Source organism: Hermetia illucens, chromosome 2 (assembly GCF_905115235.1).
Source record: "Hermetia illucens chromosome 2, iHerIll2.2.curated.20191125, whole genome shotgun sequence".
NCBI lineage: Eukaryota > Metazoa > Arthropoda > Insecta > Diptera > Stratiomyidae > Hermetia > Hermetia illucens.
Window position 1 is genome coordinate 64,308,640 of NC_051850.1, and position 14,953 is coordinate 64,323,592.

A 14,953-nucleotide genomic window follows, 5' to 3' on the forward strand; every position below is an offset into this window, starting at 1 on the left:
CAGGACGCCAGATAGCTTTCAGGGATATCGAATTGGTGGAACTCGGCGCAAAACTGGGATGTCTGGAGTTCCTTATTAGGGCAGGCCTAGACCAGATACCGGTTGTTGCGCCGTTGATGATGATCATTGGTTCAGCCGTTTCCGGGTGTGGCAAACAGACAGACATTGAATTGATTCTAATAAGGTTTTGTTTCACATAAACGAAAGAGTCACACCTTCAAATTTCATAATAATCGTTTTACAGTATACTATTGATAATTCGATACTCAAGAGAAATTCAGATAAACGAGAGTTTAATTGAAAGTTTATTTTATTTGTTTTGCTGAGGTCATAAACACTTTGTTAACGTTTATATAGTAGGTATGCAAATACGAATGCATAAGTACATAATGTATAATAATACAAAAAGGGAAAGTTATATATTGTTAATTTTAAAAAATTATGACTTATTTGCTTTTAGAACAGTGACTTACATCCAGTCCAGTAAATTTTCGATGGTAATGAGAGCTGAAAAGAACTTATCGCTTTTCTCCGTTCTGAAGATGTAGTGGTGTAGGGTATGGATAGATGATCTTCCCTCGTTTAATGTAATATTTTCCTCTTCGTCCTCATCTCGAAAATTTAGTTTGGCTTAGGGCACCACAGACACCAGTTTCATCGTCTACATCAAAGGTTAAACCACCACAGTTAGGTAGAAGTTACCAGAATTTGGCCAAGTAAAATTCGTAATTTGTCGCAACTTTGATGAGAGCTTTGCCTTTTCTCGCTTGATATGCAGACCCACACTTTCTGAAGCGGTTATAAAGAGTAGTAGGGCTGCCATTTTTCCAGGTTTTACCAATCGTCTTTTCGCCTTTTTCAAATCTATCCACCATAAGTGCAGCAATTTCTCTGCGGTAGAGGTTTTTAAAATTTTGGCTGATGCCCTTGTACAACGACTGTAATATTGGTGTCGTCTTGGGGGAAAAGTATTAATTTTATGTCATCTAATGATGGTACGTTGTTGTGAACGCTATAGTTGTCAAAAAACAGTAAAATTTTGCGTTTCTCCTTCTTCATATCACTGTTAACCATCAGTCATTCTTTGAATATTTCTGTTGTCCTTCATGATTTTTTGTTCGAGCGATAAGTTGTACGAAATGATTTTATTCCCTTGAAACAGCGTGATTTTGCAGGTTTGTCTACTACAAACGGTTTTAATTTACAGGCTAGAAGGATAGTTACTCTATCCTTGCTTAGCTTCCCTGCATGACATTTTTCGTCATTGAATATCAGGGTACGATCAGGAAGACACTTATAGAATAGACCAGTTTCATCTGCGTTGAATATGTTGCATGGGTCGTATCCATTCAGATGTTAAGTTCATCTATCCATGCAGAACAAAGCGAGTTATCCACGCTGGCGTTCTCTCCGCATATTTTTTATACGTGATGACGTGACGTTTTAAAGTTTTGCGTAGAGTGAAACCTTATTAAAATCGATTCACTGTTTGTTTGTCTGTCTGTCACATGCATTTTTCTCCAAAACGGCCAAGTCGATCCGAACGAAATTTGGGGGACATATGGGAACTATGAAATCCCACGCATACAGTGAGTGACATACATTTACATGCAGTTTAAACGGGGCTCCCCATACATGTAAAGGGGGGATGTACATCGAATATAGTCATTTGGGTTATAAAATGAGAGGCTTCAATTACTACTTTCCGAATCTGATATTAGTTTTGACGTCAACTGTAAAGTGCGCGAGTAAAGAGTCAAAATGTGCACACTTAAAGTAAGACAGGACTCATTTTCGGAAACTACCCAAAAGTCCGAAAAAAATCAGGTGCACTTATTCATCTGGGCCTCAAAATATGTTACATTTCTATATCTACTCAAGTAAACTTACTAATAGTATATTACCCACTTTTAGAAATTGACTAGAAAACACTCCCTAAATTTATCCGAGGACTACTAACAACAACAAACAAGCGCACCTTAATCATTTTTTTCGGAATTTTGGGTTGGGTAGTTTCCGAAAATGAGTCCTATCTCACTTTAAGTGTGAACATTTTCACTCCTTACTCATGTACTTTGCAATTCACGTCAAAACTAATATCAGATTCGGAAAGTACTAATTAAGACCTTGATACCTCACATGACTATATTCGATGAAAACAAATTTTACACCCCCCTTTACATATATGGGGAGCCCTTCGGTCGGATCGGTTTAGCTGTTTTGGAGAAAAGTGTGTGTGACATACAGACAGTGAATTAATTTTAATAAGGTTTTGTTTTACACAAAATCTTAAAAAAGGAAGCAGGATAAAGGCTGAATTAAAATGTATCTATGTATATAAAGGTAAACAAACGATAGTCAGAATGAGAAAATCCAACTAAATAGAGAAGAGAGAGAATTCAAATTGAAGAGAGTTCCGGTGAGGGAACTTTAATTATAGACTGTTGACGGGTAGCAAGAACTCGTCCGCAAACATCGTTCATTGCCTTTTACAGCCAGCCAACATTTAGAACCACAAAGGGAGAGAGGGCGCAAGACACTGCGGTAAATTTTATGTTTGGGACGTTCGTTGATACGTCGAACACCAGTTGTGGAGCGGCATTTTAGCCAGGTTGCGCTAATGCGTGAAGCAACTTCATAATGCAGCTTTCCATTGGCTGATAGCATTGATCCGAGATATTTAAATCGCTCAAGTTTGGTTAGGTCACTGCCGCTGACTGTAATTCTGGCTCTTTCATGGGGATCAGTCGTCAAAAATTCAGTTTTATTCAGATTCAATCTGAGACCGTGTTGCATCAGGGGATCATTTCATTTTTGGACAAATGGCTCGAGATCAGCTTTGCTTTGAGATGCTAGAAAAATGTCTGTATGAAGCGGTGTATAGGGCGCTGGACGTTGCGTAAAAGCTTCTAAGGTCATGACCTAAAATATCACGGATAGATAAAATTTTATGGCGAATGATCCAGCCAAAGAAAAAATCATTGCAATTGCATTTCTGGCCACTTACATATCTGAAAGTTGTGCTCATAAATGTTTTCTTTTATTTTTCATTTCACACATTCCTGATGTGCTTGGTTTCTGGTTTCCAACATGTTAATTAAGTTGATCGAAATCATGCTGCTGTCTTCTAGCCACATCGGTAACATTTAGATTGCTGGCGTTATTTTGATTTCTATTCAGTCGGCTTAGGAATCTATTAATTACCTGCATAATGCCCATTCGTGTTGAAAAGGTTTCATTATGAATCTCTGCATAATATCGGTTCATTGTATAAATAATTATCGTGCGCTCGTGCAATGCACTGACCACTCAATGGTGTACAAAAAATAATTCAAGGCGAAGGTCATACGCTTCAAGATGCGTTGTATCTTTATATCGTATGGGTTGTTGCGTGGCAATAGTAAGTTAACAGAAGACTAAATACGCATTTACTTCCTGATATGTGCGGTGGATGCCTTTGGCTATTCGAATTGAATGTGTTGGGTAGCGCAATATAACGTGGATATTTGAATTATATAATAATAAAAAAATACAATACGGACAGATGCAGTAAAACTGATCATCTTCTAGTAAATAAGTCCAATTTATTTTCTAAAAAACATAATAGATATGGCGGCTCTGACTGGTTCAGTTTCAGTCATTTCATTGCCAATGGTTTCTTTAGCTTGATTAATGTTCCTCGCATTGTCCATGTACACTTTTCTTTTGAGATATGCCTACATAGGGAAGTCGACTGATATATATATATATAGACTGATTTTACATGTGGCTACTGGCTCCATCGTGTTGAGAGCATGTTCTCCAATTAATTATAAAATAAATATGCCTAGCTTCCCTAGGTGATAATACTGTGATCTGGAGGCTCTTCTTGGTTAGGTTTAAACGATCTTTCGAGCGTTTGGGTTCGATTCCCGCATAAGTACCTTAGACTATTCTATTCCTGGTAAGTTCGCCCCGTACAGTTCCTCCGGCCGTTCCTCTTCACTTTTTAGCGTAGTAGCCATAAATCCAATTCCAACTGCACAGAATGACTCTGGCCCATATAGCAGCGCTCCCGTTTCTTTCCTAACCAGCTCATCCGTTGGCAGAGTGTTCAGATTTTATTAAGCGACCCGAGCATGTTCCGTCTGTTATGGCATTTCCATACGGGTTTAGTATTCATCTAGTAGAACCTAAATCTTGTTACTTCAATGTGTCTCAAACTTCTTATCGAAATGGAACATCGTTGTCATACTATCCTTTGGTATCAGTAATTCGGGATACCGCCTAGAAAAAATATCAATCTTCTTTTGATTTGGGCGGACATTATGAAAATCGTCGTTTTCTGGGAAGTATCTCGACTGCCAGCTTCTCGAGTTCTGCTCCAGTGAAACTTTTATAGCTAAGACGCCTCTAACCGGGGACTCTTGGTTTCTCGCAAGGGGAATCCCAAATTATCTGCATACTTCTCCCTTTCAGGCCAGGAGCATTTATCTCTTGTGGATTGATCTCGGCTGCTCCTTTCTTCCCTGGTTTCATTTTTGAAGATTTAGGTGTGCCCTCGGACTGAGAGCTTTACTCTCTCCACCTGCTCTTGGACGTTTAATCTACAAAGATTCGGAGCGCGCAATGAGAATGGCGAGTGTTGAGTCGATTTTGCGGACACTAACGACCTTGTACTTGCCAATACATGGCTATCAAACTATTGTTGTTGGAAGTGCTTGGTTTGTGCGGACCGCGGCCAACAAACAAACGTGGGCTTCTTAACCATGTGCTAATCAAACTGCCCCGCATCTCAGGCTTGAGGAATATTCGAATATATAGACGCGGATCACTACCTCGTTGGCATGGTGCTCTGGGCTCGAATAACAACACCGCCTAGCAACCCTTCTGACAATTAGGTGAGAGCAATTCACAACAAAACCCACCGTAATACTTATACGGGAGGGGAGGGAAATGGATGCGGCAATAACGGCAGTTAATAGAGGTTCTGAAGATGAAGCATCAACAAATGATCTTCACAACCACCTGAAGAACGTTATCATTGATGCGGCCGCAAACATACTTGGCCCCAGTCGTAAAAAAATTTGGAAAGACTGGTTTGATGGTATAAGTAAGCTAACAAGGGCGCGGAAGAATTGTGCATACCGGGCAATGCTGTACTCTCAAAAAACTTGGGCAGGCACCTAGGCCCATCCCGAGCTCCCTCGAGTGGAGAAGTGATTTCACAGGTCGTAAAAGGAAGTCTGGGAGAACCAAAAATCGGTGAACTCGAGAAATGCAGGAAGCAACCACTCCATGCGTCGTTATACACCTCGATGCTCATCCTGTCGAAACAAAGAGGGAAATCTGATTTCCAACCATATGGGCATATTGAAGCGATGGGTTGAGTATTTTGATATGCTCAACAACCAGAATATCGATGAGTTGGAGGTCCCGACAACTGAAGACGACGGACAAACGCTGTCACCACCAAGCATTGAAGAAACAGTCCGTTCAATTCATCGGCTTAAAAATCATAAGTCGCCAGAAGCCGATGGAACTACAACCGAATTGGATAAATGTGGAGGCGACCAAATACACCAAATTCTCTTTCTCGTCAACAATTGATTCTCAAGGTGTGGGGCAGCGAATGCCTAATGATTGGCAAAAAGATATTATCTGTTTCAGACATAAAAAGGGGGATATCACGCAGGGCAGCAATTATAGAGGTATCAGTTACTGAATACCATCATACCAGATTCTCCGCTATCTTGCTAGGCCGGATTGTCCTATGTGCTCAGAACACCACCGGCCCATACGATCAGTTGGCTCCCAATGATGCATAGCTAGGGTAGAGAGAATACGGTATCTCGACTAATTTGATAAGACTGGCTAAGCTGACCCTGAACAAGGTTCGATACCAGACAAAAGCAGCAGGATTACTCTCGAGACAATTCAACGTCAACAATGGTCTACGACAAAGGGATGCCCTATCATGTCTCCTCTTTAACCTGGCTCTGGAAAAAATTATTCATGATGCTGAGATAAAAGCGAGAGGCATCATCCTTTTCAAGTTCGCCCAACTACTGGGCTACGCTGACGATATTGACATTACGAGAGGAACAACTAGACATGTCTAAACTGCCTTCGTCCAGATCGAGCAGGCGGCAATCAGGTCGAAATCTGCTGCACATTAATTAAGGCTGACGATAACGTCAGCATCAAAAACGAAAGAAAAAATAACAAACAGTGCTGATTAACTGAGAACGATAAACCTAGTAGAATACAACTTTGAAACTGTTGATAATTTCTCGTATCGATAATAACTACGACGATACAACCTGCGCACAATTGTTGACAGACAACAGAGCCTAATTCAGTTTACAAACTGTTCCGCGTGAAACGTCTCACCATAGAATCACAGCTCTTACAGTACAAGACAATGATCTTGCTAATCCTTATGTATTCCTCGGAGATTTGGTTTCTTAACTACAAAAATTGTGAACTCTTGGCCGCGTTCAAGAGAAAAATTGTGGGCCCTCTACAAGCGGATAGATGACTTATTGTGGATATAATCCAGTACAATAGGTTGCGGTGGGTGGGTGATGATGATCCAGCCTGAAGAGTCTATAAGGACAATTGCTATGGTAGAAAAAGAAGACGAGGCAAAACCCTGCCTCAGATGGAGTGATGGGGTAGGTCAGGACGCCAAACAGCTTTCAGGGATATCGAATTGGTGGACGTTGGCGCAAAACCGGGATTCCTTGAGACCTAGAATGGATACCGGTTGCTGCGCAGTTGATGATAATGATGAATGGGTGTGTTCGGACTTAAAATCTCTAGCAACAAAAAATCTGTTTTCTTGAGTTGAGTTATACTCGTAAATACTTGTTGTGACGTTCAATGTAATGTGACCAGTAATTCCATGACTCGCATTATCGAATTTATCCTTATCAAACTGCATGAGAGTCCATTTTTCCTACAAAAGTGCGTACACCATCGCCGAAACTGGGCGGGTTTTGGATATAAGCCAAGTGGGAGCGCAGCCGACTGCCCTTCCTTATGAGAGCGAAATTGGAAAAGCTTATATTATCTATGCGGCTTGCAGGAAAACGTTCTCACTGTGAAGACCTTAAGCGCGAAACGGACCGCAGATAGTCTGTTACAAATTGACTGGGACTGGGGGAAACGGGAAGAGAAAGACACATTTGAAGGAGATCTCACCCAGGTAGTCTTCTGGGCTTAAAAGAAGAAGACGAAGAGGGACAAGAGGAACACTCCAAAGGAGATAAAAATGGTGGAGCCCCTCCAACTGTTCTCACTAAACCGACGGAAGGTAAGACTTTTGCGGAAGTAATCAGCTAGATCCGCTATAAAGTTAAGCCCGACGACAGTGAAGCAGAAGTCCAGAAGTCTCTTTGTGGTGGAGTCCTTGTTGAACTAAGTTCGAAGAAATAAGGAGAAGTTTAGTGAGCCGGTGAAGGGGCTATTTGGAGAGAAGGCTCTGGTTTCTAGAGACTACATGCTCTGCCTCACAGAAAAGACCGAAGCGAAAGAAATCATCCAAAGATATGATTATCTAGTGGTAACCAATATCCGGGTATGCATCAATTCTGCGAAACCATAAATTCGCTGTGAGGAATGTTACCGAGCAGTATTTGAGGAAAAATTGGAATTGATTGGGTAGTATCTAGCGTATGAATTTGGCTACCCCTTCCATCAAATGTAACAAATGGTTAGAGCCAACATGCCGCAGCTGTAGCTAATTAGGCAATAACCGGAGATCTGGAACTAAACAGGAAGTTACGTTCTCTGCAGGGATTCAGGGCGGATCCCGTTTCATCATCAACGACGCAACAACCGGTATCCAGTCTAGGCCTACCTTAATAAAGAATTCCAGACATCCCGGTTTTGCGCCGAATTCGATACCCCTAAAAGCTGCCTAGCGTCCTGACCTACGCCATTGTTTCATATCTGGCAGGGTCTGCCTCGTGTTCTTTTTTCACCATAGATATTGCCTCTATAGATTTTTCGGGCTGGATCATCCTCATCCCTACGGATTAGGTGACCCACCCACCGCAACTTATTGAACCGGATCCTGGTTGGTGGACTTTAATGCCAGCCATTTGAATCGGGCATCCCATATCCGGTTCCAAAGAGAAACGGACCCTAGACATGGCGGCGCGAAAAAAGCTCGTAGTTTTAAACACTGGACCCACGCTAACATTGTGGAGCCTAGGATGGAAAGGAAGCATTTCCGACGAAACCTTTACCGGAATCTCTGGCGTCCTTTGTGGGCGGAAAGGGAGCTCTGGGAGACTTTCCGGCAAGTGATCACAACTTCGAAGTGTCTGACGCTATCTCTCGGTACTTACCTATCTGGTACTCTCCCTGTGAATGGAACGTCGCGAAGGTGAACATAGAAAGATTTGTCGAAGTTATTAGAACCGGTAGAGCAACGCTGGAGAATTTTTCAGGCGCTAGTGGTGCTTTAGTTAATTCAGTTATGGATTCTTATGGATAATAAGTCTACCGGGTTTCCATATCCAGGAGGGCATCCAGCCATGACAAACTTTCTATGAACTGGTGGACATTTGACACATTATTTAAACACCTGATTCCGTAGTGCAATAAACAAAATAAAAGCTCGCCGCACGTAGAACCTAGTTCACGAGATGAGTGGGATTTCGGTAATAAACTCGTCACCGAATAATTCAGGGGTTTGCAGAAACCCTGTTCACTTAATTTCGTACAGATGGACAGATTGTACGGGACTTATTTTCTGCAGATCCTATGCTGGTTAATGACGACAGCGTATAAGGCGCAGAGGATTGCCCACTTTTGTCCATGAAAGAGCTGGAACAGGCGGTTCTCTTTATGAAAAGCAAGAAGATGTCAAGTTCGATGGTATCCGAGGAGAGGTATAGAAATTGGTGTCCCACCATCCGCCAGACCTATTACTCGGCGCATTCAACGCTAAAAGGGGAATTTTTCTCGCTAGAAAATGTCGGGTCGATTACTAAAGGGAAAGGAGTCCCGGAATTGCTGTGTGCATACCCATCACTCTTAATGCTTGACGCAGCAGAAAAGTGTTCAAAGAGTTCACCAAGAGTAGACTTCCTGTAACGAGACATGTTGCCGGGAACTTATTTTCAAGACAGCTCGGTTTAAAAGCAGGGGTAGACCAAATAGGATGCTGTCATGAAGGCCGTGGATGTGGTTAATTGAACTGAGGCACATAGTCGGTGATCTCGGCGAGCAGTGCTCCTCGTAATGCTTGATATCATCATCATTATCATCAACGGCGCAACAACCGGTATTCGGTCTAGGCCCTAATAAGGAACTCCAGACATTCCGGTTTTGCGCCGAGGTCCACCAATTCGATATCCCTAAAAGCTGTCTGGCGTCTTGACCTACGCCATCGCTCCATCTTAGGCAAGATCTGCCTTTTTTTTCTACCATAGATATTGTCCTTATAGCCTTCCCGGTCTGGATCATTCTCATCCATGCGGATTAAGTGACCCGCGCACCGCAACCTGTTGAGCTGGATTTTATCAACAACCGGACGGTCATGCTATCGCTCATAGATTTCTCCTATCATTATTGTTTTCGTTTAACCCGTGCGATTCGATGCTGTTTGTTCTTTAGTTTTTGTCGCCGACATTGCCACCATGTATTTCGTCTTGATTTCGTTAATGTGCAGCTCGAAATCTCACGCCGCCTGCTCGATCTGGATGAAGGTAGATTATACATCTCGGATTGTTCTTCCCAATGTCAATATCGTCAGCATAGGCCAGTAGTTGGGTGGACTTAGGGATGGTGCCTCTCGCATTTACGGGCGAATTACTTTATCCAGGGCCTGTTTGAAGAGGATGCATGACAAGACATCCCCTTGCCTTAGACCGCTGCTGATGTTGAATGGTGATCCTTAATAATTTCGTCGGGATACCGAATTATCGCACAGCCGTGTAGAGTTTTATCCTGGCTATACTGTTATAGGTGGCTTTAAAGTCGATGAAAAGATGATGCAAAAGATGTCCATATTCCAACAGTTTTTAGATTGCTTTCGCAGAGAGAAAATCTGATCTGTTGGTGATTTGCTTGGAGTGGAGCCTCTTTGATATGGGCGAATGATGTTCTGAGCGTATGGGGCTATCCAACCTAGCGAGATAGCGGAGAATATCTTATGGATGGTACTCAGCAACGTGATACCTCTATAATTGCTGCACTGCGTAATATTCCCCTTTTGCCAGTCGTCAGGCATTGTTTCGTTGTCTCATACCTTGAGTATCAGTTGATAAACCGCCTACAACTACCACTTGGTGTAATTGGTGGTCTCCATATTCAACCAATTCGGCTGTAATTCCATCGGCTCCTGGTGACTTCACCTCATTGTCAGAGCGGATTCTGGGTGGTGTTGGAATTCGAGCCCGGGGAACTATGCCAAGGAGATAGTGATCCGGGTCTATATTGGCGACCCTATATGTTCTGACATTCATTAAGGCTGAGGCGTTCCATCAGCACGTGATCAATTTGGTTGAAAGTGGTCCCGTTTGGAGAGGCCCACGTATGTTTGTGGACCGCTTTCTGCGCAAACCAGATACTTCCAACAACCATTTCGTGCGATACTGCTAATTCAATAATCCGCAGTCCGTTTTCATTGGTATCCCTATGTAAGCTATGGGAGCCAACGTATCGCCTCAACACGGGGCTACGTTCCTACTTGACTGTTGAAATCTCCAAGTATGATTTTGATATCATACTTGAGACAGGCTTCGAGGGTCCGCTCAACTGCCTTGCAGAACGTATCGTTCTCCGATTCTGCAGTCCCCTCTGTAGGGGCGTGAACGTTTATGAGGCTTATGTTTCTAAATTTGTCTCGCAAGTGCATAGTGCATAGCCTATCGCTTATATTTTCAAAGCCGATAACAAAAGGTTTCATTTTTTGGCTGACTAGGAAACCTACTCCGAGCACATGGTTTACTGGATGACCGCTATAATATATGGTGTTGTGTGTTCTCCTTTTCCAACGCATCTTCTGCAATGCTGTTATATCAGCCTTATATTGGGACAGGGTATCGGCTAGCTGCTCAGCAGCATTCGTTCTGTACAGGGAGCGCACGTTCCATGAGAAGATTCGCAAATTGTTATTCCGTTGTCGTTGCCGAGGTCGTCGTTGTATTATCAATCTAGTGCGAGGCTCCTTTTGCTGCTTCGTAACGGTTTGTTTGTGTAGGTCTGTCAGCTTTAGCTAGCCCCCAACCTGGAGGACTAGTTGGTACAATTTGTCCTGTTTTTAGGCTTGAGAGACTCGCCTTCTTCCTTCTCCGTCTGCAGTATTCCATTAAGATTACCATTTGGAGGAAGAGAAAGGGTTTGCTAATAGAGCTGTTGGTGTTGGTTCAGATGGCGTTTCTCAGATTTTATGCTCTATCATGGGTACCAATCCACGTTTCGCCCTGGGACCTATACTACCCTTTGACCGTCGCTTGATATCAGAAATGCCTTTAATTCTGTTGGATGGAAAGACATGCTAAGCATACTAGAAAATTCATTTCTCATACCAGATTATCTCTTACGGATATTGGGGGATTAGTTTATAGACTGCTCCCTGCTCCATGCGACGCTGAATAGTCAGGGGAGAATGGAGATCACGTCGTGATGGGACAGAGATCCAACCTAGGATTTCCTGCGGGAGTTTCGGGTGGTTCTTATTGCGAACAACATTGAGCCAGGAAGGTGGATTTGAAGGTTTCCTAAGGCGGGAGGATCGTAAAATATTGGTTTGCTCTCTTCAATTTACTCGACTTTAGCGACCTTATTGTTAAATTGCTTAATTTGCTGCAAAAAACGCGCATCTATGGTAATTTGCTAACATTTCGCTTCACTTAACTGATCAATTCCAATCATTACTACAGGGTACTTTTGATCTTTCTTCATCCTTGTTCTTCGCTTTTTCTTTAGGGTTCCGCAATATTGTTTACTGGGCCTCTATTTCAACTTTTTATCAACGACCTCCCTTCTTTCTTCACCTGTCCATGATTTTATCTTTTCTTGTACTCTATTATGCGATTATTTCTATTATCATATTTATGTATCTTTTCTACTATCTTGTATTCTTTGTTCCTATATTTCTAAAATATACATATTTGTTTTTCAGTTGATAGCTTAGTGAAGCAATGGGCGCCATTGGTATGGCTTGCGCCAGGAGAAAAGTTTTTACCACTCGATGTCAATGAATTTCTAGATAACGTTCATGTACATCACGAGCAGCCAACCGATCCGCAAATTGAGGACGATATCGAATGGGAACTGCACAATACTATAAGTAGTCGGATAATATATACAGCACAAGACGAAGAGGACCAAGAAGCAGACACTAACAGGCAGAGAAGGACTTCGAATAGTTTCTCACCAAATAGTGACTTATTCGATCAACTCCCTTTAGGATCTTCTTCAAAAAGATCGTATTTAGTGACGAACGGTAACATAGGTATGACCTTGAATAAATATTTTCAAAGTTTAGAAAAATTGTAATCTTTCCTGATTAGATGATTTGCTGCACAATGAAAGCTCTTTTCTCTACGGGAAAGACCCAAACAAGTTTGGAGTGCCAATCTATGCCGTTGTTAATGTTTGTAGTGGTATGAAGACAGTTGTGGAGAAGAAACAAAAAGATGGTATTATCACCGATTTCCTTTAGATTTGGCTTGAAAAATTATTATATGCTTCCTCCAATTCCAGATCAGAAAAAAGTCCACCAACCCCCGCAACATCAGCAGCAATTTATACCGATTTCGCTAGCTGGTGACAAAGTCAGCTTTTCTAATAGTCCTGTGCCTGTCGAGCTTAACAAAACACACCATATGGAAGCTAGGATCAAACGGGAGACGGATCTGAAATCAGCAAATAATTCAAATAAGGAAATTACTAGTGAGTTCATAGCAAATTTAGCAGATAACGTGAAGTTCACTCTGGACGACATCGAAGATCGGGTCATAGTCAATCAAGTCGATTTTGAGAAAACTCAGACCAAGTTTCCGAGTTTCCATGTGACTTATTGGATGTTTTACCCATACAGTCAGGTAAAGTTCCGAAAGTTTGCATTAAGTGGAGTTAACTTTTGATGTCTTGATAGGGAAAGACAATGTGCACTATGAGTCTTGGGCCCTTGGGCAGAATTCCCATTCCTCTAATATTTGGTATGTGTATGGGATCAAAAAAAGACTTTGGCAGTCACGTGGGTGATTGGGAGCACATGAGTCTATTTTTCAAAGGATCTCTGCATCCAGACGCCATGTACGTTTCAGCGCATGATGCAGGAGCTTATTATTCGTACAATCAGTTGACTGAGACTTTTGAATTTCGGAGCCAGGAGACCCGAAAAGGAATACTTCAGCGTCCTAATTTCCCCAAAACAGTGATAACTTCTTCTAATCATCCAGTCCTGTTCGCGGCTATGGTAAATATTATTTTCAACTTTTATTTTTTGGCTGTTCACTAATCGCCAATATGTGATCGACAATCGTTTTAAGGGATCCCATGGGTTGTGGACAGCACCTGGGAAGCACCGATTTGTTCGCGTGCCGCGTCTGTACGATGTCAATGGATTCGGAACTCCTTGGTATACTTGGAAGATTGTAGACATCACTTACGAAAATTTGCGATCACGTAAGCAAATTTTTACAAACTGAAGTTGCAAATTATGTAATTAATGTTTATTTAATTTTTTAGAAAGATCACTTCCGCCGAAATGGTTTCGGTTCAAGGGAAAGTGGGGAAATCCAAAGAGCAAATGCCATCCCTTACGGCGGATTGGGCTTAATTTCTGCGAACACACGGACGGTCCTACAGGAATACCTCTCAAACAAGCTCACTTTCAATGTAGTTTATAAGTCACTTGTTATGTTTGTTCATTTTGAATGCATGTTATTTATTTATTCATCAAGAAAGTGCGCGCTTATTGTTATTCAAGTTTTCTTTTTGATAAAGTCAACAGCTGGAAACCGTGACTGTATAGTTATGAAATTGATAAATAGCGACACATTTGGATGGCAACATTTCTGGGAAATATTTTTTGGGAAGAAGGTGATTTTCGTTGGATTGGCGACGATTTCGATATCGCCTTCGTTGATGTGGATAATTGCAATTGAATTTAAAGTTGTAAAGAGCTGAAAACGGCGATCAAAGGGTAGCATAGGCCCCAGGGCGAAACGTGAATTGGTACCCACGATGGAGCATAAAACCTGGGAAACGCCTGCTGAACCAACATCAACAGCTCTACTACCAAACCCTATCTCCACCTGCACGTGGTGATCGCTGGAAGTTCTTTCTTTATGAAAAACTGCGGGTCAAAAAACGGGACAAAATGTACCAACTGGTTACCCAGGTTGGGAGTTGGGTAGGGCTGACAACCCTACATGGAAAACCGATTTTACGACAGGATGGATCTTACAACGACGAACCCGGTAACGACAACGGATTAACGATTTGCCCATTTTCTCAGGGAACGTGCGCTCCCTGTACAGACCGAATGCTGCTGAGCAGCTAGCCGATACTCTGCCCCAATATAAGGCTGATGTAACAGCCTTGCAAGGGATGCGATGGACAGGGACCGGTTTCCTGGAGAAGAGCCGCTACACCATATATTATAGCGGCCATCTAGCAAACCATGTGCTCGGAGTAGGCTTCTTAGTCAGAAAAAAAATGAAACCTGCCCTTACAGATTAGACTGCAGAATCGGAGAAGGATACCTTTTACGAGGCAGTTGAGCGGACCTTCGACGCCTGTTCCAAGTATGATATCAAAATAATATTTGGAGATTTCAACAGCCAAGTAGGGAAGGAGCCCGTATTCAGGCGATACTTCGGCTCCCATAGCTTACATAGGGATCCCAATGATAACGGATTGGGCATTATCCAGTTAGCAGTATCGCATGAAATGGTTGTTGGAAGTACCTGGTTTGCGCGGAAAGCAGTTCACAAACATACGT

General features: G+C 42.3%; 1 protein-coding gene across 1 annotated transcript in view; it reads left to right on the forward strand.

Moving 5' to 3' along the window:
* The window catches only part of LOC119648366, a 35,804-nt gene extending 21,869 nt beyond the window's left edge, over positions 1–13,935 (forward strand). Inside the window, exons 2-7 of the mRNA XM_038050092.1 lie at positions 12,122–12,454; positions 12,513–12,641; positions 12,706–13,046; positions 13,100–13,423; positions 13,497–13,632; positions 13,696–13,935. Of these exons, the coding sequence (XP_037906020.1) occupies positions 12,122–12,454; positions 12,513–12,641; positions 12,706–13,046; positions 13,100–13,423; positions 13,497–13,632; positions 13,696–13,856 (1,424 nt within the window). The 3' untranslated portion in view covers positions 13,857–13,935. The remainder of the gene's footprint in view (positions 1–12,121; positions 12,455–12,512; positions 12,642–12,705; positions 13,047–13,099; positions 13,424–13,496; positions 13,633–13,695) is intronic.
* The last annotated feature ends 1,018 nt before the right edge of the window (positions 13,936–14,953 follow it).